Source organism: Halichoerus grypus, chromosome 8, assembly GCF_964656455.1.
Source record: "Halichoerus grypus chromosome 8, mHalGry1.hap1.1, whole genome shotgun sequence".
Classification (NCBI taxonomy): domain Eukaryota; kingdom Metazoa; phylum Chordata; class Mammalia; order Carnivora; family Phocidae; genus Halichoerus; species Halichoerus grypus.
Genome location: NC_135719.1, coordinates 146,720,965 through 146,747,598, shown reverse-complemented (window position 1 = coordinate 146,747,598; position 26,634 = coordinate 146,720,965). Strand labels below are relative to the sequence as shown.

The 26,634-nt window shown below is 45.2% G+C and overlaps 1 protein-coding gene across 3 annotated transcripts in view; it reads right to left on the bottom strand.

The window, feature by feature from the left end:
* EVL (Enah/Vasp-like) overlaps positions 1-26,634 on the bottom strand; it is a 146,814-nt gene that overhangs the window by 106,459 nt on the left and 13,721 nt on the right. The window contains exon 1 of one of the 3 annotated variants that reach the window (XM_036100044.2): positions 4,528-4,683. The exons of 1 other annotated variant lie outside the window; for it this stretch is intronic. In XM_036100044.2, coding sequence (XP_035955937.1) covers positions 4,528-4,550 — 23 coding nt within the window. In that variant the 5' untranslated portion in view covers positions 4,551-4,683. Of the gene's footprint in view, positions 1-4,527; positions 4,684-26,634 lie in introns of those variants that run through there. One more of the 3 variants, XM_036100042.2, reaches the window with a different exon arrangement.

Here is a 26,634-nt window from a genome sequence, read left to right as displayed (position 1 = left end):
GGGCATGCACAGGCAGGCGGGAAGCCACTGGAAGGTTCTGAGCACAGGACTGACACAACTTGATTTGACATTTTAAAAAGAATAACAAGTGAAGAACCGGGAGCAGGAGGACAAGGCAGACAGGAAGCTGGGAGGCCAGTTACAAGGCCACGGCAGTGAGTTGCGTGTGAGATGGTGACAGCATGGACCAGGTTGGTGGCACTGGAGACGCTGAGAAGTGGTGGGACTCTGGGCATACTTTGAGGTAGAGCTGACAGAGCTCCCCCTGACGGCTCAGACATGGAGAGTAAGAGGAGTCAGGGATGATTGAGCAGCCAGAAGGAAGGCCGGGCTGTGGACAACTAAGGAAGGTATGGCTTAGGAAAAAACACGAGAATAGTGTTAGATGTGTTGAGTTTGAGATGCCTGGTAGACTTCCAGATAGCAACACCAACCAAGCAGGGAAGACATGGGACCAGTGCGGGGAAATGTCGGGGTGGGAGGTATATGTTTTGGGGTTGTCCATATCCCTGAGCTTCTGCTTTCATTGACGTTATGTGGCTTAGAGTTACCATGGGCGAAGCAACTAACGGTGTATGGGACAGAGAGGCACTCACCAATCCAGTCCTGCGCCTTCCCCATCCCTGGCCAGCCCAGTCCCCAGATCCTGTTGATGATGAGGCTTACGTGCTTGCCACAGTGTGACAGTCACTGAACCTAAACACCTGTCTGGCGGACTGCAGGGCCGGGGAAATGAGAGGGGTGAAGGCCGGCTTGGGCTCCACACTGGGTGGGCTGTCCTGGCTCCAGAACTTCAGGTCTTCCCCGATACCACTCATTTTGATTCATTTCCATAATACAGTGAAAGAGCAAGAAAAGTTAAAACACTTCCCAAGACTAGATATGAATCTGAATAAATAAAGAGCTGGCTGGAGTTTGAACCTCAACGCTTCCATAAAATAGACTCAAGTAGTGACTTCCCGTTTTCAGGTGATTGACACGTTCCAACTGGGGATTTTACATCTCAGAGTTGGTATACCACATTCCTTCCAGAAATAAATCAGAATAAGTATCAGGAATTCTGAAAAACAGTGGTTTCTGATTTGGGTTCCATTCTCCCTTGTGAGATTATAGAGCCAAAAATCACACCGAAAGCTGTTTATTCTGGGGATGGCAGGGAATGTAGCCTGCATCCTGGGTCTAGAAGGGGAAGGAAAACTATAGAGTGTTCCACAAAGCTGTCTCTAGGGGTGCTCAGAAAGCAGTCTCTGTGGTGTGTAGGAACTGGTAAATGTTTACTAAACTATGAATTCAGGAAGCTTCTCATGAAAGAAGTTTTTTTTAAAAAGGTAAAAACATAGGTGAAGTGTGTCTACCACAAAAGCCAGCTAGAACAGCTTGCCTGGTGTTAGAATAATACAGTCTTGAAGTCAATGGCAGGCAAAAAAAGACCCTCACCATCTGGAAAATGCTGGCCCAACCACTCAAGCTCTCAGGATTCTGCAATTGTGTGGGTTTGGCCCCAGCAAATCATTACGATCGTCAGCACGTTCTAGAGTGAGATCGCCTGCAGCAATTCCTTATGAAATGTGATCGGAGTTCTCCGGCACTACAGCACCTGGCGTGTGCTGAGGAGGTCAGCTGGCAGCTTTTCGACATGCTCTTCTGAACTAGCACACTCAACGGGCACCATGGCACCAACATCAGGCCTGCCCCGAGCTAGCCAGATCACTTGCTTGTTTCTCCTTCCTTATTAAATCCTCTGAAAACGAACTGTGTCAACTGCTTATTTATTAAGGCCTTACTGTGCGCCAAGCAGTTTTAGGCACAAAGGAGACAAAGTTAAAAACACGGGAGACTCGAAAGCTCTCAAGGAACTCATAGTCCAGCACAGAATAGTGGTGTGTACGTGTGTTCATCCGAATGAATGTGGCCCGTGTGCTCTCGGGGTTGGGGTGTGTGTATGGAGGAGCATGTGCGTGCATGAGGCCAGTAAACACGTGTGCATAAGCTGACAGAGTTGCCCCCAGGTCCTCTCCTCCATTATACTCACGTAGAAAGAAGGATATAATGTATAAAGTAAGTTCATGTCATCTCATTTAATTCTAACAGCATTATAGACTTTCCTACGGAAAATTCATACAGAAAACTGAGGCTAAAAAAAGATGAAGAAACCTTGCCAAGTCCACACAGGCCGTACATGGCAGAACCTGGGTTATAAACCAATTCCCCAACTCTCACCCCTCCCCAGGAGGAGGGGGCTGTGGGGACTATCACGGTCATAGCTTAACCTCCCATGAGCATGCCCGCTTCTGGTCCACTTGCCTGAACTTGAACTGCAGCTTCCGGCTCTGGATTGCTTTCCTGTACCTCCCTGCCTTTGCCTCAGACTTCCCATCTCAGTAATGACAGTCTGTCTGCGCTCCCCAAGCCGATGGTTCTGAAAGTCTGGTCACCAGACCTGCAGCATCAGAATCACCTGGGAACTTGCTAGAAATGCAGATCCTCAAGCCCACCCCAGACCTACTGCTGGACCTGAGCCCCTTGGAGGGAGGCCCAGCAATGTGGGTTTTCACGGGCCCTCCAGGTGATCTACTGAAGGACAGACCCTGAGCACCACCCTGACCTAAGCTAAAGAGCTGAGCTCCTCTGTAGTGCCCGTCGCCCCACCATGTTCACTTGCCCTCCCCCCCCCCCCCACAAAGCCCGTGACTAAAGAAGAAAGCCATTTAATGGTCTGGACCTGCAGCAGTCACAAAATGCAATCATACCCAGCAAAGTTCTTCAGGGCCAGCTGAGGTAAAGCTCGAAGCACAGGTAACAGACCTCCCCTTTCTGGTCGACTTCCCACAGATGGCCCCACTTTCTCAGTTCAGCAGTACAGCGGCCTTCAACCTGACCCCCTTCCAACTCATCAGACCCAGTTTGTGGGCTAGGAGCTCAGCAAAGTGGGAACAGGCTTGTTGATACATATCCCTCTTCCCTAACCAGGAAAGGAGGTGAATAGCTCCAAGCTCTGCTCAAGGCAGTTAGCTAAGGCTTACTCCATCTAGAATCAATACTAACAATAAGATATGAACCTCACAACTGTATTACTTTCTACAATCCCCAAAACTCCTCTGTACCTCTCAGAAGGATCAGAAAAGCTAATTTTCAAACTGGGATTAGAACCCAGGACTCCCAATTCACTCTCTATGGACCTATATCTACTGTAACATGTCAGGCAAAAAACAAATTCTTGTTAGTTATCTAGTGGAGCCACAATAAAACAGTAAGTTCTGGTCACCGTGTAAGGGCACAGGCCCATGTCACCAGAGCATGCTGCCACAGGGAAAGAATGTCCTTTTCACAAGCCCGGTCCATTAGAAATCATACAGAGACACTCTCTGAAACAAAGGATAACTTCCTATATCCAGAGCTTCAAGTTTACAGAAAGGGTGAGGGACAACCCTTATAGCCCTGCTTTTCTACGTGCAAATCTGGGGATCTTCTTATCCACTCCCTTGATTTTGATAAAAAGGTCTCTAATTTCCTCTTACAAATAATGAAAGGTGGTTATTCTATCATCATTTTAACGTCTTATGCAGCAACGTCCTTCAGAGGGAACAAAAAAGACCCGCAGAGACAGAGCTGAGGTCCCCACACAACCACCCCCTTGCTCATCGATATGGTATTTACACTCTGTTCTAAAATATACCGAAATTCCATTTGAGAAATGAGAGGCTGCCGGAGGTTAGGAGCAGACACACACATACACACTCTCTTCCATATGTTCCAAAAGGTGGAAATATGCACACGAACGATCAGATCACCCTCCCATTCCGCCTCCTTTATTTTCATTTCTTAGAAACTATCTCTGTTGGAACATCCCTTCCCACATTCATACCCAGAGACAGATCCGCGGAGAGGAGATGGAGGAGAGAGAAGGAATAAGATTCACAAAAGACTAATTTGGAGCATTGATAATTACAGCAGCTGAAGAGCTTACAAAAGCAGAGAAGGACCCTGCTAACAAAACACCATCAGGGCACTTCCCAGAAAACTGCCCAGGCATGAGATTACTATTAACAATGAGGGAAAAATCAGAGCCAAAATCAAATCTCAACTAAGCGGGCAGACTTGCAGAATTTTTCACCTTCATTGCTATGATTAGCATTTTTTAAAAGAGCAGTAGACTCCATGAGTTTGACAAAGGAAGAAAAACAAAAGATAGCAAGAGACTCATTCTGGATAAACAGTTGCTATTCTGCATTCATAACTCTACATCATCCACAGCAGCTCGAGTGAGGCACAAGGTGGGGTCCTCAGCAAATTTACACACGATCAAACCAATTATCCACGCTGCACTTGTGCATGCAGTAAACACCCTCCACCTGCACCACCTCTCTGCCTCCCACCCCCACAACCGGGATCAACCCCACCAAATGCAGAAAAGAACCCTTTCTTTTTGGGTGAGAACCAGCCAGAGCCTAAGCTGTCATTACACAGCAAAAACCTAGGGAGAACAAAAACCCAGCGGCAGACTCATGTAGGAAGCCCAGAACGTACCTGAATTCTTCAAATGCAAACATGACCTAGTCAGAGACAATTTCCTTCGATTGTCGGGTAGCCTTTTTGGTTCGGAGGACAACCATTTAGTCAGTCAGATGGTGCAAAGTGCAGAAAAAAGAGGCGGGGTTTCCACACCCCCCCAATATTCTGAAGTAAAAGGCTTTCTGCAGACGGGGGCCTGCAGCCTCCAGCTCCACCAGCTGCTGACAAGCGGCAGCTAACAGGGGAGGCAGCCAGAGACCATGTGACCGTTCCAGCAAGTCTCATTAATGCAGTGTATGCTTAGGCTCCAGGCTGGGAGCTGGATTAGCCCAGAGAAATAAGTCGAACCCTGGGCACGCCTGGGATCCTGGATGAATCACATATATGTCCCAGCCTCCCCCCCACTAGAAATTTGCAGGTTGGCAAGCGGGAGGCAAAGGCCTAAAGGAATGTCACCGGCTCCATGGTGACCTGCCCAGTCACCTCATCGGCCGCTGCTGTCACCATCAGGTATGGCCAGCTGGTCAGTGAACAGTATAGAGCGATACCAGGCTGCATTTTACTGAAAATTCTTCAGAGTTCCACTGCCAAACATTTGTTCAGCACAAATGCATAAACTGCTTCAGAATCACAGAAGTCACATTCTCTGCTCATCACTTCACCATGAACAGCATGACCTTGTAGGTCAACTGTGATGAATGATCTCATTGACTTAATTATTCATTTATTGAGTGCCTAATATATACCAGACTCTTACCAATTCCTTGAGGTACAAAAATTACCATAATAATTTCAGAAGTGGGCGCCTGGGTGGCTCAGTTGGTTAGGCGACTGCCTTCGGCTCGGGTCATGATCCTGGAGTCCCGGGATCGAGTCCCGCATCGGGCTCCCTGCTCAGCAGGGAGTCTGCTTCTCCCTCTGACCCTCCACCCTCTCATGCTCTCTCTCTGTCATTCTCTCTCTCAATAAATAAATATCTTAAAAAAAAAAAAGAATTAAAAAAAATAATTTCAGAAGTTAAGAAAAAGGAAAAGATGTTAGCCAAAAAAAAAAAAAAAAAAAAAAACGAGAGAAATGTTTACCAGTTTGGAAAGCCCAAGCTGGCAAGATTCGGCTGTATTCTGAAACTTGCCATTAAGGAGATGTTCAGCATTTAGAGTGCAAATCTTTATAAAATAAGGAAGACAGATCTCAAATAAAAACCTGTGAGTCACTCTTGACTTTCTCTCCCTCACAACACAAATACAATCCGTCACTAATTCTCATTCCTGCCTCCAGAAGATTTGAGTCCAGCCCCTCCCATCCCATGCCCTCAGCACTTCTCACAGAGCCTTGCGCCTTAGCACTGGTCTTCCTCATTCTGCCCTTCTCTTAAATCTGATTCTGATGCCCCCGCCCCTTCCAACCCTGCATTAGTTCCTCGGGACCCATGGGATTATGCAAAAATGCCTCAGCCCCGCAAAGAAAGTCTTATTTCTCCAACTCTTCCATTAAAACTCTTCACAAACCCCCAAATTCAGGCAGACATTCCCAGTTCCCAAAATATGCCACGACCTCCTTCCTTTGGTCCATGAGGCAACTGGCCCAGATTATTCCTTGTTCCCTGTGTGACCCTCTCACGCATGCTCCTGCCCCCAGGAGCCTGCACCACCCCCAGGACAGTCAGCTGCTCTCTCTACTGCCACTAACCCACCGCACAGCACTCCACCTGCCCCACACATCCCTGAGGCCCGTCGGGCAGTGACGTGCATTCCCAGAGCCTGGCACAGAGCTGGACAAAGAGGAGCCATTCAATAAAGGTCTGCGGCAGGAACCTCCTTTCACCTCTGCCTTCCATCAGAGAGGAGAGTGATGGGAGTACAAGTATCCACACACGAAGGTGCTCTGGGATGACTATGCCCCCTTCCCACGTTCTCTACCTTGAAGAGCAGCCAGAGTCCAGAGCCTGACTCAAAGAAATGAAGCGGTAACGGCAGACTGATCAGTGAGCACGATTTGGGGGGAATCCTGAGATCCCTCAAACCACACAGCAATCATCAACTGAGCTGATCCAGAATGCCTTGCCCAATATTCCTGACAAGTCTCTGCCTGGGACCCTCCAGCGACAGCAGCTTCTTGGCAGAATCATGATATAACAGAAAACACAAGAGATTCGGAGTCATTAAATAACCGAGTTTATGTCCCAGATCTGCCACTTCCTGACTCTGTGATCACTGGCAGGCAACTTGAGCTGTCCACGCCCTGCGCCCCGCATGCACAGCTGGAGGAATGCAGATGCTGCCCATGCCTCTCTCACAGGACGGCTGCTGGGACCCCACAGGACTGCAGCCTTGGAGCTGTGAGAGCTCCTTGTCGAGTGCATCAGGTTGCGGAATGTTCTCCATCATTGTCAGTGCCTCACAAGGCCGCCTCTCCCTGACAGTGCTGATAGCTGGACGATCTTCTCTATGGTGAGACCACCCTCCTCAGTAAGTGTTCTGTCTGCTCACTGGTAGCTCATTTATTTTTTGGGTGGGGGTCAAGGTATTTCTGTCCAGAATTCTCAGGACAAGCGATGTGTGTGTGTGTGTGTGTGTGTGTGTGTGTATGTATGTATGTATGTGTACATACATATATATACCATGTACGGATATATGTATAAAATCATTGTCCTAAATCCTAAGTTTAAAAAAGCAGTAGAGACTATCTAAGTCTTAGGAAGAGCAATTCACCCATACCAAATACAATGAAATGAGGGTGTTATTTATTAAACTACCTTGGGTACAGTCATAGATGGACGGGGGTAGGGGCAGCTGGTAAGAAATCAGACACAAGCTTCTTGAGGGAAAGGAGATTTAGGGCATTCTGTTACCAGTCCTTCCTAGCCTCAAGGACGGGGCTAGTAAACAGCAGACACTCAACAATTACTTTTGACTGATAGAGGTGTTGGGTGGTCTAATGGCCAGAACGTATATTCTTGGGACTGTCTGCAAGGTATGGGGAGGAGTAGCAGTGGTCTTAACTCCTAGACATCTGCCATGGTGGGAGCTGGCCAGATGTACTTTAGCCTGGCCACGAGGCAGGTCCAGTGTAGCAGAGGCCCGGGGGATGGAGACCTCTGGACTTCATGCCTGTTTTCCATCAGTAATGCAAGAATATCTTCTTGGAATGCTGATTATACCTTTCAGGGCAATTCATAAGGTCCTAGTACAAGCTAGGTTGTAGCTTGTTGAAACCCAGAGTTGGTGAAAAATCTCCAAATCCCAGAGCCAAATGTATGGTAGACAAAATTTTATGAGATTCCTCAATTTACTAATAAGGAAATAGAGGCCAAAGAGGTTAAGTAACTTGCTCAAGGTCATACTGGTGTCGAGTGGCAAAGCAATGACTCGGAGCCAGGTTGGCTTAATGCCAGCGTTTGCCAGCCCCGTGCCCTCTCGGGTCCCAACACCAGTGATCCAACAGCTGCAGGCAAGCCGCAAGCAAGGCTTACCCCACAGGCAGCGTGTGGCTCCGTGACACCGCCGGGCCACGGCGACCGTCTGGGGGGTTCTTCCACCCGGCCAGCCCAGGCTCGTGCCTGAATGTCATGGGCAGGCACACGTCTGTAAGGGCTGCAGGGGTGCTTCAGCTGCTGCAGGAGGAGCTAGAATCCCATGTTGACAGGGGACCAGACCTGGGATGGAGTTGGCTTCAAAGGCCAGGCACTCCATTCGATCACTGACAGCACCCAAGCTCCAGGAAGAGGGCCACAAGTGAGGGTCCGTGCCTCCTGACAGCTCCACGCCTCCCTCAAGAGGCCGGGAAGGCACTTCTGTGACCACAGAATGTTAAAAAACAAAAGGTCATCCCAGGTCATCTGCCAATGACTCAAGCCTCGGACAAAGCCTGTTCCTGCCGTGGGAACTTTCGGGTTTTTTGTTTTTTTAATGTCCCTTACATGGGACATAAAGCTGAAAAATGTAGAGGGTTCTGGTTGAAGGAGGAGTGGAAGGGCCCCCAGTTCCTGCCGCCAGGCTTTCCCCTCCCTCTGGCAGGGACAGGCCGGGCTCAGCCTGAGAACACCTGGCTTACATGACCGCCAGCCCCCTCAGCGCTGACGTTCTGGACGGGGGTGGGGGCGGGGGCTCTCTGAGCTTGGGTCCTCACACTCACCCTCATTAATCTGGACTCACCCTTAAGAATAAAAGCTGTCCTCCGGCCTGACTGGCCATGTGGGCTGCCTGAGGAGTCCTCAGAGAAACAAACATGGAGGTACTGAATACAAACATTCACAGGGGGTGCTTCCAGGCCCCTGACAAGCTGGGAAAGCTAACATTCCTATGCACGCAGTAGGCTTTTGCTCAAAAACTTGTTGAATTCACTGAATGAGCCTTTATTGCAGTTGAATTAACCTTTCCAAAAATTTAAAAAACAAACAAAAAAAATCCCTTCTTCAACTGATAAGAAATGTGAGTCCTACACGCTGAACTAATTCTTTCCCCCAAATTACATAATTCAAGTGAACTTCTACAGTGACATTTAGCTTTAAAATAAAAGTTTTAAATAAAGCCATCCCTCACCTCTATTTTGAGAATTCTATTTAAACTAAGAGCTACCCCTAAAAAGCATTCTACTACAAGGCAAACACAATTATATTTTTCAGTCTACCACTACTCAGCAGTAGGAGTTACTGGTAATTGTTTCTGCTTTCCTGTCTACATCAGTCTCTCTCAGCAAATAAGCACTCTCTAAATATCTGTGCCAGGTTACTGGAGATTCTCTTTGCATTCACTCAACAAACAGCTGGAGGGCTACTATGCTAGATGCTACTCCAGGTGCCGCAGAGAGAGCAGTGAGTCCTCAGGCTCCCAGTGCTTGCTTCTAAGGAGGGAAGGCAGATCATGAATGAATGAAGACAAGATTATAAAGGACAACAATGTGCCACAGAGTGACTGGGAGCTACTGAATTTAGCAGAGGTGATAGGAAAGACCCCTCAGGGAGTGATACTTATGGCCAGATTTGAATGACAACGGAGGGGGGGGACAGTTGTGCAAACCTCAAGGAAGGATTACTGCAAGCAGAAGAATCAGCTGAGGTGGGAGGAAACAAGCTTGGCTGTCACCCTCTCATGCTGTGTGGCTGGAACAGAGGAGTAAGGAACAGAGGAGAAGGAGAGGAGGGCAGAGAGGTCAGCAGGGCTTTAGCAGCCAGGGAAGCCACTGTGGAGTGTTAGGCAAGGGAGTAAAATGACTGGATTTTCGCTTTTAGAAGGAACGTGGAAGTGGGGAGACCAGTCAGAAGCTGCTGCAGCAGTCCAGGTAAGAGCTGACAGGGTCTGGACTCCAGGGGCAGCAGGATATAAGAACAGAAACAAGTTGATGGATTACAGGTATGTTTCAGAGATAGTCTTTCTCACAAGCTCATTGTTTCATGTGGTTCTCAGGTTAGTAACAAAGCAGAGCAAAGATGGAAAATACTTGAACAGAAATACTAAGCATCCCACGAGGACCAAATGCCAAAGAAGTGTAAGTCTTCACCACTCTAGCCCAGGGCTGGCACCCGGAATCATTCAATAAATAGCTGTTGAATTAATGAGCCAGCAGTTTGTAGACGGAGAGAGAAGGTTTCATAAAAAGATGAAATTGGATGAAGTCAGCATCCTCTTTCTGGTGCAACCATCAGATAAAAGGGCAGATTATCCTTTTGAATAAACAAGCGCAGCTGCTCCAATGTCACCAGACAGAACTTTGCCAAGAAAATCTTACCAGGAATAGAGGGAGAGTCACGAAGATAAAAGCATGCAAAGCAAATTCACATACTCCATCAAGTACTTACTGGGCACCTGCCGATACGTCCAGCACCACCCTCTGAGAGACGAGGAGGTGAAAGAAGATTCAGACACACCTGAGGCCTTTCTGACAGCTGGGAACAGGCCACAAGGCCTCAGAAAACTCAAGGAGAGTCACTGTTGGTAGATCATTACGAAGGCGTCTGCAGCTGTGACAAAGGATTTTATAGTTCCGGCGTGCAGCAGTCCGTGAGCTTGGAGTGGGAACAGCTGAGCTGCGCTCTGAGCTCCACCCCTTACCGGCACAGCAAGTCACTTTACCTGTCAGAGTGTCCGCTTACTCACCTATGAAATGTGGGTAATAATTCCTGGCCTGCTCCCTCACAAAGAAATTGCGAGGGCCAAATACAATAGTCAGTGTGCCAGGGTTTTGTAAATCACATGTGCTACATAAATAAATGATAATATTATCAACAACACAGGAAATCACCCTTTTCTACTTGGTGCCACTGAGGTCTTGACAAGACAGGAATTTTATGTATTTATCCAGGTCACATAATTAGATGATCCATAAATGCAACTGACGATCCAAGTGACCAAGAGAGTTTATAAACATGCATAACTGTGGGAATTCAGGGCTAAAAGGACCTCACAGTCAAATAAGTCAAACCCTACTTCGGGCAACAGCCTAGCCACCTAACTCAGATGCTTATCTCCTCAATATGTGTTCACTCCGTCAAAGTGTAATTTTCAAAAGCTAAAAACCTAACGGTCATACAAAAATATAGAATGCTTGTGTCAAGGACTGATTTAAGTCATTATGAGGGAACAGCAGGATGACAAAGCTGGTTCAAAGGTTACACAAGAAACAGAGTCAGTGGCAAAAAAGAATGTTGTGATAATCTTGCAAAGTTAGATCCCAAACTGGCTCATGGCCCACAAGGCAATGACACTGTAACCTTTGTGGTTATCTTCTCCACTAAACACAAATCATTTAGATCTCTACCAGACCAAAATCATGTGTAACTAATCCATCTTCTACAAGTTAGCATCCAACTTTACAAAAGGAAGTCTTCTCCAAGAACATCAGGTATCCCTTAGGTGGGCTTGCTAAACGATGCTCTTGAGTGATACCGAAAGAACACACAATAATCTTTCCGCCTTTGTCCAAGTTGTAGATAATTTTCCTATAATATCTCACCATAGCTTATCATCCATCCCCATGAACTGGTGGATAAGTTCTTTCCTATCTGGTCCATTTTTGCTATTGCCCCATTTACATCCTCTTATTTTGTGAAAATCCTTCATATGATTGAAGTAAATTCTAAATTATTGCCTGTTTCCTTAGGTCAAATCATCCTGAAATGGGGAGGGGGATGCTATTTTCTAGAACTTCCAGCTTTCGGTGCTTCTCTGAATTCTCTCCAACTATCACACTTATGGGCCTCTTAAAGACAAGGGACGGTCTGACTCAGAGATGCTGATTCACAGAGCCCCTCGCCCTCCCCCAGATCTGGCTATTCTGAAGCACTTACCATAATTAACTCCAATCCCCCAACTTCACAAACCCACCCCATCACCCCTTTCCTTCCCACATAATAGCGCTTGCAAGTCACAAACCAAACCCACTACAGAGACACATACAAACCCAACCCACACTAACTGGCACAATAATATGAAGTCAAAGAAGAAATCGAGTGAATCAGAAATGTCTTGTTCATATCTGTATTTTCCAGAGAGGGTAGGGAATTGGAAGGAATAAACTAATTAATTAATTAAATGTTCTAAAGAACTGCAAGAATGAGAGGATTCCAAAGGCTCTGGCATGTTAAGTGTCTTCCAAGAAGCTAAGTGAGGAAGGGAATTTCTGGGACCAGTCCAGTGGGAGCCTTTGGAAGGCGGAGACGGCCTTAGTCCGATCGGGCTCTGGTGTAACAAAATACCACACCCTGGGGAGCTTGTAGACATGAATCTCTCACAGTTCTGGAGGCTGGAAGGCCAAGATCAGGGTACCAGCATGGTCAGGTAAGGGCCCTCTTCCAGGTCGCAAACTTCTCTTTGTATCTGCACATTCAGGAAAGGGCCAGGGAGCTCCACGGGGTCTCTTTCATAAGGGCACTAACCCCATTCCTAAAAGCCCCACCTCCTCATGCCATCACATTGGGGGTTAGGATCTCAACATGCGAATTATGGTGGGACACAAACATTCAGAGCATGGTAGAGACCGAGTGAATGAACAATATGGGAATTTCTGGCACCTGCTGGCAAGGCAGGGATGGATATTTTATTTTGCAGCTAGGGAAGTAAAGGAGGGGTCTAAATAAATACATCTAAAACCAGACCACAGAGACGCGACGTCCATGCCGCCTTCAAAGAGGGGAGCTGCCCCTGTGTTTTGGGCACTAATCTTGACCATGCAACCCCCTCCCAATAATACAAGCACTAAAAGGGAGAACCTTCATTTAACATGTTCTGTCTAGAGAAGGACTTATAGGGGAGACATACAATGGTAAAGAAACTGCATGAATATATGCCTCAGAGAGCTGTTATTTGAGAAGTCCTGCTTTAAATTTTGTTGCCTCAAAAAACTAGTTTTTCTTTCTCACATTTTATTTCTGATAATCAGGCTTTCTCTATTTCTGATTCCCTACTAAAATGTACAAGGTGGTGTTTTTCCTCCTCCAAAATAGCACTGCTTCTTAGTTTCCAAAAACGTTCCATTTGCATAAGTCTTGCAATGGTGTTTATATTCTTTCTTACAAAAAGCTCCGACGCCCAGCCTATAACCCTGGTGTTTAAATTAATAGGTATCAGGACAAAGTGATTAAGACCTCATGCAGCCCTAATGCTGAGCTGGGATTTGCCAGGAAGCTGACTACATCTGGAATTGTGGTTCTTTTTTAAAAATGTATTTCCATGAGCAAGAGACAATACGAGCACCTGATTATGTTCCAGGCTCGTTCTCAAACCATTCACTCTCTTATGATGCCACCGCCCTTGGACCCCACAGCAAATACTGCATAAAAAAAAAAAAAAAAAAAGAAAAGAAAAGAAAAAAGAGGGCAAAAGGGACACAGGCACCGGAGGAACCAACTTTGAGAACCACTGTACTCCATCGAGAGAGTGTGGAACTTGAAGGGCTTCACAGATTTCATTAAGTGGCATCAGTGACTCTAAGAAAAATGCTGGTCTCATCTGGACCACAGAAAGAGAAAAACACAGCACCCTGCCTACAATCCCACAACTACGGTCACAGACGGAATCAGAACTGAAGTCTCCTGTTTCAAATGGAGGTGCCTGTCCTTTAAATCAGCAAAATCAGGCGCCTCCCCCAGCGGTCACGGCATCATCTGTCAGCTCGTCAGAGATGAACATCCTCAGCCCCTTCCCAGACTGACTGAATCAGGGACTTGGGAGGGAGGCTGCAACCCAGCAGTCTGTGTCTTAGCAAGCTCTCCAGGGGACTCGGACGAAGCACGTTAAAGACCCGCTGACTGCTCTACTGGGGGGGGGTGTCTCAGCTGGGGCCATCTCAATGCCCAGGGGCCATTTGGCACCGTGTGGAGACACTGTCAGCTGTCACAACTGGGGACGGGGGAGTGTATGGGCCCCTGGTGGGTAGAGGCCGGGGATGCTGCTAAACACCCTACTATGTACAGCACAGCCCTCCACAACAAAGAATTATCTGGCCCAAAATATCAATAGTGTTGAGGTGGAGAAACCCCACTCTCTTCCTCCTACAGGGAGGGCAGGAGAGACAGAAGTTACTAATGTTGCACACTCTAAAAAGTGTCTATCCCCCTCAGTCGGAGGTTTACTTCTTTTCATAAACGTGTCCTCTCAAGCTGGGCTCCCCAACCGGTGTGCCCCCACGAGGTAAGGGGCTCTGGCATCTGGAGCCCTCAGCTCTCTATGAGGCCAGCGCCCCAGGCCCCAAAGCCAGTCCCTCCCATGGCAAACAGCTACACCCAGTGCCCAGGTGTGCCACACAAGTATTGTCATTTTCCAGGACAGCGATCATGTGACAAGGGATTAGAAATCAACATTGATCTTTAAATAAAGTCGGAGCGACTTCCCACTTCCAGTGACGGTGAACGGGCTTGTTTAGATCAACTCTTCTAGTGAAAATAACCAAAAAAGCCAGGTAAAACTGCTAAAAAACAAGCAGACATCTCTAAAGGCATCAAACTGCTGTCAAGACGGCAAGGAATTTCTAGGCTAAAACTGAAAAGAAAGAAGAGGGTCTGAAAAGGCAAATGGGCACAATGCCTGAGGGCATTGGTTGATCCTGGAAAATACAAACTTTCATGCTGGCCTCACAGGACAAAAGAGTCACCCTCTCAGGGTGCCCCTCTTCCTCGGAAGGGATCCACAGATATCTCCCCAGAAGTGATCCACGGCACCTTAGTTGAAAAACTCCTACCACCTCCACCAACCAGCGCCCCATAACCAAGGGCTAACACTTACTGAGCAGTTACTAGATCCCCAGTTCTACTGCACCTATTGTATCAATTAACTTAATCCTGGGGGAGCAGCACGGAGGCAGGTTCTCATTTTACAGATGGGGAGACTGAGGAACAGAAAGATGAAATAATTTGCCGAAAATCATACAATTCAAAGGTGGCGGAGCTCATCATACTTAAACATAGGCCACCTGACTTTTAACCACCATAGAACAAGTTAAAACCAAAAGAGCACAAAGATGTTGATTTTCATATGACTTAAAATAGCAATAAATGAAATATCCATCAATAGGGACTGGTCAAATAAAATATAGTATATATAAAGAATCAGTACAGGGGCAGCTGGGTGGCTCAGTCAGTTGAACGCTGACTCTTGGTTTCAGCTCAGGTCATGATCTCAGGGTTGTGAGATCGAGCCCTGCATTGGGCTCTGAGCCCAGTGTGGAGTCTGCTGAAGATTCTCTCTCTCTCTCTCTCCCCCTGCCCCTGCACGTGCTCTCTCTCTGAAATAAAATCTTTTAAAAAAATAATTAAAAAATAAAGAGTCCACTGCAAATGCAGACCTATGATTAATTTTGAGTAAAAACATTATAGAGGATTATTACAAAGTATGAATTATTGTTGTGTAACAAACACATCCACAAATCAAACAAAAAAGCAAGTTACAGAAAAGAACCTCCAGTACAGTGTATTCTCAGGGATGCATGACCATATATACACAACATGGCCTGGTGGTCACAAGCTCAGCCTTTAGATGCAGAGAGCTTGCCACGACTTGACCTTGGGCAAGTTAAATTACGTCATTCTTTTAAAACATCAGTTTCCTTCTGAGTAAAATGGGGTGACATTATTATCTCAAAGGGTTTTGGTGAGAACCATGGAGCTGCTCAGGCCAGAGCTGCAACGGAACAGCTCAGTAAACATAACTGTTCTGTTATTATTATGCTTTTATGTGTGTATGTATGTGCACAAAGAGATGTCTGGAAGCATGTCAGCAAAACGCTAACAACTGCTTATTTACAGGGAACTGGCATCCCTGGTCATTTCTACTTTATTTTTTTGTACTTTTCTGTATTGCTTAACTTTTACAATGAATGGGTATGATTTTTATAAAACCAGTAACACCATTTTATATATACCCTCCCAACATACACATAAGTGTACAACCTGAACAAACTATTCCAACAGCATTAACGTGATAGGCGACATCTCAAATTAGAGATCCAGTGTCCAGCACCCTGAATCAGAAACGAGAAGAACAAGCTAGGGAAAATGAAACCCTAGGCCTGGGATATCACCAAGCATATAATAAATGTGTTGAATGAATGAAGGAATGCATGACTTGACAGGCAACGTTCTGCAGTATTACTGAGTTCTGGAACCACACACAGCTGGAGTTAAATACCAGCTCTGTCCTCCTAGCTGCTACCCCTGAAAAACTGATTTTTTAACCCTGCTGATCTTCAGTTACCTCATCCATGAAACAGGATTGTGCCAATTCGTAAGGCTATCACATGGTTAAATGAGATTGTAAATGTGAAAGCAGTTTGCAGTTAGAAAAAGTTCAATAAAAGCTAGTTCTTCTTCCCCCCAGCCTCAGGTGTGCCAATAACAAACTGGGTGACACTGGACAAGTTGTTTCTCTGAGCCTTAGTTTTCTCACTTCTAAAATGAGAATAATATTTACCTACCTCTTGGGATGCTGTGCTAAGTATGTAAAAGATTTTTGGGAAAGATAAATGGGAAAACTTGCTATGATCATTACGGGAGTTTTTTTTTGGTCAATTTATTTTACAGCCTCTTGGCTCCAATAAACTAATTTTAGGAAGCCTTTAAAATCTAAGAAACATGCGGATTTTATTAATTAGTAATAATTTACTGACCTTTCCCCGAAGAACCTAATGCCTGCCTACCTGAAAATAAAGTCTGCCTTGATGGGACTGGAATCGGAGCTTCCCAAGAAACCCTGGTCCAGTTTGGCCCAGCGTCCTGACTGCCCAGCACAGAACCGGCAAGCGGACATAAATGCCGGTGCCCACGACCACGGTTTCGTTCTCCTGATGATAAAGATGGGAACTCGTGCTTCTTTCCACAGCCTAAGAGGAAGTGCTAACTTCTTTGAGGTGCCACTCGCTGAAACCCTTTCATAGCTGGCATGTCCATACTCTCACTGTGTTGTACCTTAATGAGATCTAACATTTACAGAGCCCTTTGAAAGCATTTCTCAGACACTGTCCTCTATGGTCAAAGAACCACCTAGCATGGCAGGCAAGAGGGGATTACTATCCCTATTTTAGAGAGGAAACCATGGATCCAGGCAGTTAAGTGAACCTGATCAAAGGCAAGCTCTGCACTGCCAACCATGCTCGACAACAGAAAGGGAACAGTCTATAGTCCGTGCCTTTGGACCTTGAGAGCTTGTTTGGAGGTTCTAGCAGGGGAGCGCAGCTACTCGTATACCCTTGACCGAAGAACGGTCCTCCTCTATCGGGGAAGGTCGTCCTCTTCGACCGAGCGCGCAGCTTTGGGAGGGACGCACATGGAGCGGTGAGGGAGGAAGGGGACACCCGCCTAGCCAGCCAGATCAGCCGAATCAACCCTGGCGATCAATGGGGTGACAGATGTCGCAGCCAGATCGCCCTCACATCCTAGTCCGTGCCTTTGGGAAAGGTGAAGAGGGAGGAAAATAAAGCGGGGCCTTCAGCCCTACTTAAGAGTATGGCCAGAGACACCAGGGAGCAAAGCAGAGTTTGGAGTGTACTTACATCAGGATCACTTCTCCCTAATGAGACCAACCAAGAAAAGGAGACATTTATGTTTACGGCTCACATGACTTGGTTCTGCCCCAATTTTGGATGTCCAGCACCCTGAATCAGTCTGTCCTCCTGAGTCAGAAAGTCCTCCCAGAACCTCAGGCTGTGGAAGCAGAAGGGCCCTGAGACATCAGGCAGTTTGGCCCCCTTCCTTCATAAACAGATGCATGGTAGTGATGAGGCTTAGCATAGGGGACAATTCTCCAAATTCAGCAGCAAGTTCAGGCAGAGCCAGGCCTATCCCCTAGCTCCCATGAATCTAAGCCCAGCTCCCTTCTCCCATCCCCACTCCTAGGAACCCCCTGCCCTAACCCTTTTTTCTCCCAGGATCAAAACCATGTACCCTGGCCAACGGACACTGAACAGATACGATACACCCAACTGTGGCAGTAAAATCCCCCGTTTCCTGACCTTTACTATATAAAGTATGAGCCTACCTGCCAATTAATACGTGCAGGAGGCCATGACCCTGCCTTTTAGGCAAGAAAACAACTGACAGAAGAAACTCAATTGTGAGTCTAAACATCTACATGATCCTTTCCTTCCGGCTTCTTCACTTACTCAAAGCTTTAAATTGTCAATGAGAAGGCAGACAGCTATGCCAGCCCTACCAGAAATGCCAAAAGAGTTACACCTTGGCAAACAATTATATTTACAAGTGATTAAAAAAATGAACACAATAACAAAGATGGGAAATATGGAATACAAACTGAAGGCTTGGACTGTGGATTAAATAACAGTCTCTCTTTTTTTTTTTAAGATTTTATTTATTTGACAGTCTCTGGAACTCTCTGGAACTCCACAGCCGTGAATTTTTGAGCAGTACAGAGCTGTGATTCCCAAGCTTGGGTTCTGCTGGGGCCCAGGCTTTCCAGCCAAATGCCCAAGTCACTTGTCTTTCAGTGCCTCGGACTCCTCACCCATAAAAAGAGAGCAACGGTAGTACCTGCCTTCCGTGGTTACCGCAAAGATTAGAGACTGCAAAGATTAAAGACAATGTTCGTTAAGCAGTTAGAAAAGTGCCTGGCACATGAACAATACTCATTAACACCAGCTACTGTTATCATTATTACTAAGTACATTAATAAGGAAACAGAGTTCAGAACTTCTTGCCAAACTACACTTTCAAACTCAAAGTTCACATTCTGTCACATTTTTACAAACTGTAAAAAGGGATTAAGTTATTCCCCAAAGGAAGCAGACTTCAAAAGAGAGAGCACTGGAAAAAAGTAACTTTTAGTCTTAAGGAAGTTTTCTGAGCTTTGCTGATATCCTGGTACATGCCAGAAGATGTTTTTTTCACAAGTAAAGCATTTACTTGATCACTGTTTTTGTCAACACTTCACTGAACATATAGTTATCACTCATGTTCCTAGGCAAATAACCAACCTCAATGACAGGGAGAAGGGGTAAGAACAGGGTACCCTCGACAATATTTTCCCAATTCTTTACAACTCCCCATACCTCTGCCACCCATCATCACAATCAAGATGAGATCTACCATAGAAAATAAACTGTTTCCAAAACACTTGGTATAAATGAAGCCATCAGAACAGACGCAAAACACAGTTAAACAGAAATGAGATTTATTCTATTCTCTATCAAGTTAAAAATGAATGAGTAGAAAGTCAAATGATTCTCAGTATAGATGCTAAGAAAACTCATGGAGAAAAACATGTTTTTTTCAACAAATGGTACTGAAATAATTGGAAATCCATATGCAAAAATGTGAACTTAGGCCCTTAACTCACACCATACACAAGAATTAACTTAAAATGGATCATAGACTAAGTGTGAGAATTAAAATATAAACCTTCTAGAAACAAACATAGGAGAAAATCTCCCTGATTTTGGGGTAGGCAAAGAATGATCCATAAAAGAAAATACTGGTAAACTGGACTTCATCAAAATTAAAAATACATGTACATCACTAAGAAAATGAAAGGGCAAGGCGCCTGGGTGGCTCAGTCGGTTAAGCGTCTGCCTTTGGCTCAGGTCATGATCCCAGGGTCTTGTGGATTGGGCCCCACGTCAGGCTCCCTGCTCAGCAGGGAGTCTGCTTCCTTCTCCCCCTGCTCTTGTACACGCGTGCTCTCTCTCAAATAAATAAATAAATAAATAAAATCTTAAAAAAAAAAAAATGAAAAGGCAAGCTACACACTGGGAGGAAACACTGCAGACTATAGATCCGATAAATGACTTCTATCTAGAACATGTAACAAAATCTCAAAAGTCAACAATGAGAAAACAACCATAATATAAATGGAAAACAACCTAAGTACCCAACAACTGGTTGACTATGTGGTTAAATAATCTAGATACCTCCAGTCAATGAAGTACTGTACAGTTGTTAAAAAGTTAAACTCTTATCAAAAAAAAAAAAAAAAGATAAATTGATGGAAAGATAGAAAGATAAATACATGGATAGAAAAGTGACAAAGCAAATAAAGTAAAATAGGGGCGCCTGGGTGGCTCAGTCATTAAGCGTCTGCCTTCGGCTCAGGTCATGATCTCAGGGTCCTGGGATCGAGCCCCGCATCGGGCTCTATGCTCCACGGGAGGCCTGCTTCTCCCTCTCCCACTCCCCCTGCTTGTGTTCCCTCTCTCGCTGTGTCTCTCTCTGTCAAATAAATAAATCTTTTAAAAAAAAAAAAAAAAGTAAAATAGTGGTAGGTATATAGGTGTTTATTAGATAATTCAATTTTTCTGAGTCTGAAAATTTTCATAATAAAATGTTGAGAAAAGGTAAGCTCTAGAATATTTAATGACACAAATATGTCATTAAACATGGCATATTGGTAAATAAAAGCTACAAAGCTGTATGCATAGTACAAATCTGCAATACATACATTTTTTAAAAATGTGTGGCCATAGAAAAAGGACACAAAGCTACAGTGACTATCTCTAGATTATGTGATCAGCACTTGTCGTCTTATTCTTGCTGTTTACCCACAGTCTTTAAATTTTCCACAATGATCAAATATTTTTATGATTATTAGAGCAGTTAAGAAACAATTTCAGGGGCACCTGGGTAGCTCTGTGGGTTGAGCATCCGACTTTTGATTTCAGCTCAGGTCATGATTTCAGGGTCATGGGATTGAGCCCTGAGGTGGGCTCTGTGCTCAGCCTGGAGTCTGCTTGAGGTCCTCTTCCTCTCCCTCTGCCCCTCCCCACACTCATGCATGCTCTCGCTCTCTCTCTCCCTCAAATAAATAAAATCTTTAAAAAAAGAAAAAAATTCACGTATGATTAAAATTTATTTAATCACACACTCAGTGACAGAAAACACTGTCCTCCAAAAAAGTTTACAAAGTCTTAATTCAACATACATTCAATGAATAATTCTTTCAGCCAGCTCCTTTGCTAACTGCTGCACTTTGTGGCAGATGCTGACACTTATAATTAGGGCTGCACAACTTGAAATGTGTATATCAGAGAGAGAGTTGATAAAGCCCTGGATTCTGCACTGGTTACACCATATCTGGAGTCAACAACTCTAAGAAGCACTAACAAATCAGAGACTGCTGCGCTGGCTATGTTACACAAGGTTTAAATGAGCCAAGTGTTTAACCCAGGGTGGAACGGATTTTGAGGAAATGACTGCTGTAGTCTAATAATGTGGGTACTGTTTTGGATGATGTAGAACTAGAATCAATCAGCAGAAATTTCAGAGAAGCAAATACCAGCTAAGTGTAACGAGAAGAAGGAAGAGATAGCTAGGGCCGATTGAGGAGTCCACTATGCTGCCTCATGACCCAGGGAACACAAAAGCAGAAGCTGGGTGGACACCTGCAGATAACAGCTACGATCATATTCATTCACTCAGCAAATATTTACTAAGTGCTTAGGATACAATGTGGAAGTTCTCCAATCTGTTCTGTCCAACATGGTAGCCACCGGCCACATGTGGCTGTCAATCACTTGAAACGTGGCATTACAATCAGGAGGAACATCATATGCAAGAACATGTGAGGGTAGATTCCTTACAAGGAGAAGAGAAGAAATTAATCTGAAGAGGCAAAGAGAGGCCAGTTCATGCAAGACTTTAAATACTATGCTAAGGAGTCATGACTTCATCCAGAGAGACATAGAAATATCCTAATGAAACTTAGGAAGAAAATATTAACTCAGATTTGATTATTATCAATTTAACAAAGTACAGAGAGACTTTTTAGGAGGTAAAGAACCAAAGTGGAATGCAATTAGAGTGTTTTAACGATGATGAAGACCTGACTTAATTCAGTATCATCGCTCTGGAGAAGGGGACAGACAAAAGAGATTTCAAGGAGAAAAAAATGACAACATGGCCACCTGGATGTGGCGGGAGGGAACTGAATGACTCCAGTAAGTCTCCAGATCTCCACTGTGAGATCACCAGTATACATCTCACAGAGACTGGGAAGGAAAGCAGTGAGTTCAACTAAAAAACAGATTTACTGAGAAACAAATTTTTATTCCATGATATTCATCCACTTAAAGTATGCAATTCATGGGGGTGCCTGGGTGGCTCAGTCCGTTAAGCATCTGCCTTTGGCTCAGGTCATGATCCCAGGGTCCTGGGATCAAGCCCCGCCTCGGGCTCCCTGCTCAGCGGGAGGCCTGCTTCTCCCTCTCCCTCTGCGGCTCCCCCTGCTTGTGCTCTGTCTCTTGCTGTCTCTCTGTCAAATAAATAAATCATCTAAAAAAAAAAGTATACAATTCATGATTTTTTAGTATATTCACAGCATGGTGTGACCATCACTGCAATCTAAATTTAGAATGTTTTTGGGGCGCCCGGCTGGCTCAGTCAGTGTAATGTGGGACTCTTGATCTTGGGGTTGTGAGTTCCAGCCCCATGTTGGGAGTAGATTACTTAAAAAAAAAAATTGTGGCTCAGTCGGTTAAGCATCTAACTCCTGACTTCAGTTCAGGTCATGATCTCAGGGTCGTGAGACTGAGCCCCGCTTTGGGCTCTGTGCTGAGTGTGGAGCCTGCTTAAGATTCTCTCTCTCCCTCTCTCTCTGTTCCTCACCCAACTCACGTGCTAACTCTCTAAAAAAAAAATAAATATTTTTTTTAAAGTTTTCATCATCCCCCAAAGAAACCTATTAGCAGCCACTTCCCATCGCCACCCCCATGCACCCTAAGCAACTACGAATCTACCTCTGTCTCTATGAATTTGCCCTTTCTGGACATTTCATATAAATGGAATCACACAATACGTGGTCTTCTGTGACTGGTCTCATTTACTCAGCATCATGTGCTCCAAGTTCATCACACTGTCAGCGCTGGTACTTCCATCCTTTCTGCCGCGGACTAGTATTCCAGTGGCTATATCCCACCTTGTCTGCGGTCATCGTGCACAGACATCTGGGCTGTCGCCACTGTTCTGCTGTTAGGAATAATGCTGCGATGAACACTCATGTGTAAGTTTTGTGTAAACCTGTGTTTTATTTTCTCTTGGGTATATGCCTAGGAGTGGAAATGCTGAGACATATGGTAACTCTATGTGTTTAATATTTGAAGACCTGCCAAACTGTTTTCCAAAGCTGCTGCACCCTTTTACGTTCTCCCCAGCAAGGAAGGAGGGTTCCAGTAGGGGATTTATCCACGTCGCCACTTACTCAGTGTGTGACCGTCACGTGTGTCCTCGCCAACCCTTGTTACTAGCGTTTTTATTCTAGCTCTCCTAGTGGGTGGTGAGGTGGTGACCCACCGTGGCTCTGGTTTGCATTTCCTCATGTCTAAGGAAGCTGAGCACCTTTTCATGTGCTTCCTGGCCATCTGTATATCTTCTCTGAAGAAGCGTCTGTTGAAATCACTTGCCCATTTTTAAGTTAAGGATTGTTTGTCTTTTTATTATTAAGTTGTAGGAGTTCTTTATATATTCTAGATGTAAGTCCCTGACCAGATAAATGATTTGCAAATATTTTCTCTCATGCTGTGAGCTGTCTTCTCAACTTCTTGACAGTATGGGGTGTATGCATGTAGCATACAAGCTTTTAATTTTGATGAAATCCAATTTATCTATTTTTTCTTTTCTCATTTGTGTTTTGGTGTCATTTCTAAGAAATCACTGCCTAGCCCCAAGCCATGAAGATTCTCTCATATTTTCTCCTACAAGAGTTTTAAAGTTCCACCTCTTACACTGAAGTGCATAACCTATTTTGAGTTAACTTCTGTACATGGAGTGAGGCAGAGGTTCAACTTCATTCCTTTTTTGTGGATATTCATTTGTCCCAGCATTTGTCAAAAAGGCTATTTTCTCCCATTCAACTGTCTTGTCATTTTTTTCAAAAACCAACTGGTCATAAATTTAGCAATAGTGAGGCCAGTGTTAGACATGCCGAACCGAAGGTCCCCGCGCTGTCTCCTTGGGACTGAGCTTCCTGTGTAGAAAACCGTGTCTTCTACCTACAGCCCATGGATCAGCCCACTGCGCCCGATAAACACTCGGGTGAGTGATGACCCATCTGTGAGATTCACAGTAACGCTGCCTCGTCAGCCGCAGACTCGGACACTCGGAGGCACATTACTCTTTGCTCTCGCGAGGGGACCAGCTGGTTCTCTTTTCAGTGCTGCTCTTCTATGTGAGACTCTTTATGTGAAACAGTATGTTGCTTACATTTCTATTTTATGTAGTGACACAAATTGAGGAGAGCATTTTCCCTCTTCCCGGGAAAGGAAGTGTTATAAACAGGGCCCTAACGTTGCTCAGGTAGAAATCTCAGCCGGTCCAAGCAGGCAGTACTAGTGGTCCATCTGACCTGTCTACAGGCACACGGGCTCCAAGGCGTGCTGTGTTTCCATTCTGTATAAAGGGTTTCGTTTGAGGCCAGGGCCAGTGTCGTTCTGTGATCAAGACAGTTACAGAATTTAAATTTTTACATTGCTAATGGGGCTTCAGCACATCAGAGCTTACTGAAAGGAAGGCCCTTAAAAGGGACACTAATTAGGGATAAATCATGAAAAACTGGAAGAACGGAGGATATTTAATTAAGATAAGGCAAGACTTTCTGAAGACCACTGGTCTTTAAGCAACTGAAAAGCCAACAGGAAGAAAATGAACCAGCTCAAAGAAGTGCAAAAGGGAAGAACTAGAACAGAAGATAACATCCCCTAACCTAGCCCACTGCAAATGCAAAAAAATAAAAATAAATAAAACCAAAAATTCACACCTCCTTTCTGACATTTTCTTTTTCTTTCTTTTTTTTAATATTTTATTTATTTATTTGACAGAGAGAGACACAGCGAGAGAAGGAACACAAGCAGGGGGAGTGGGAGAGGGAGAGGGAGAAGCAGGCTTCCCGCAGAGCAGGGAGGCCGATGTGGGGCTCCACCCCAGGACCCTGGGATCATGACCTGAGCCGAAGGCAGACGCTTAACGACTGAGCCCCCCAGGCGCCCCCTTTCTGACATTTTCATCTCAGGCTCAGATCCCCTTCTTGGCTCTCTCTCTCGAAGGGCCAGCTCTTGCTAGTGTCTGTAGCCTTGTCCTGGGCCCACTGTCTTGCATGTGGTAGGTACTCAATAGATATATTTCAAGTAAAAATTTAAGCAGATCTGGTACACAGAAACAGATAAATAAGCAGTAGTCATGTAGTTTTAGTACAAAGAAGTCTGTACTTTTAAAAAAATCACATTTACTATAGTAAATTTAAAATTTTAAAGTATTTTTCAAGAATTCACATTTACTGAAATGTTTATGTTAAATATTTACCACCACCTTTACTGTATAAAATTACATCCATGAGTGTTTACACTGCCTAACCCAATCACAATGTCCATGTCTCTCAAGGATAAAAACATAGTAAGATCCAAAAACTGGATCAGGGGCTCTTCTAGCTCTCAGGTCTAAGAGCCTGTGGTCATCATTCCAGTTTCTCTCCTGTCCCAACCTCAAAGCTATCCAGGATGGGATAAAGCAAAGATGCTTACAACCATGCAAATATATCTGAGGACAAGAGGCAGACACAGCTGCTCACCACAGTCAGACTAGAAACAGCCTTGGCTGGAGTCGGAGTCAGCCTCTAAACTGGGATGGCCATGACGAACAAGGAAAGGTACAACACAATTTATTTCCTTAAACAAACTACTCTCAGTTCTTTTAAAATCCAAGTCGGACGACTTTGTCTATTTCTGTTGTCTATATTTTCCCTTGGTTTTTGGTTAAGTTTTACCTTCTCAAAGATCTGGTCATTTTGGACTGAGGGCCACTCACTGCATATGAAAACTGCACAGGTAGTGGGAGACTTTTCTAGAGAGGATTTCCTCTTGCTTCCAACAGGCAGGTAGGCCGGGGGTACAAACAACCCCACGTCACCTGAAGATAATCAGATACTCAAAGCAGTCCTCCTGTTTCTGAGAGGGCCAGTCTCTCTCTGGTTCACCCTTGTCCCTAAGCAGAGCCCACAGGAAAAGCCTGGTGAGTTTACGAGGGCTCCTCCTCCTTGGTGGGCTCTGAACACCAGTATCTCCCCAGTCCCATGAATCTGCCTAAAGCTCTAATCATCTTCTCAGGCGGCAACTTCAATGATTTTGGCAATGTTTCAAGGGGAGAAAGGGTGCCAATGTCAGGCCTACCTGTCTGCCCTCTCCCAAATCTTGGTTCTACGAATCCTTCTGCCTGGTGGCTCTCCCATGCCTTCAAATTGATTTGCTTTCTTGACTTTCCACCTTCTCCTGTTCTTAGTAGGACTGGTCCAAACAACCTGAAAAAACACTGCCAGAAGAACCCCCAAATCCAGCAAACTTAACACAACCTTTGTTTAAAACTGCACCAGTTTTGAAATTTGAGTCTTTCCCAGGGACTACCTAAATCAAGACTGAATGAAGCAATGTGGGCTATGGGAAAACAGATTGGAATTACTGTTGACTAACAGAAAACCATACATCCTAACTAAAATAAAGCATTAATTAAAAGTATTGTCATTTGCATTTTAATCAAAACTCTAATGTGCTTTATGGCTGGAATCGAGGGTGTGAAACTCCCGTCAAAAAATGAGACAGCTGTAAACTCGCAGGCTCAGAGCCTGGTGCACAGCAGGTGCACAGGGAACTGCACTTGGCCGTGCCCCTGCCCCCTTCTGCCCTCGGCCTCCCCCACCCCATGAGGTG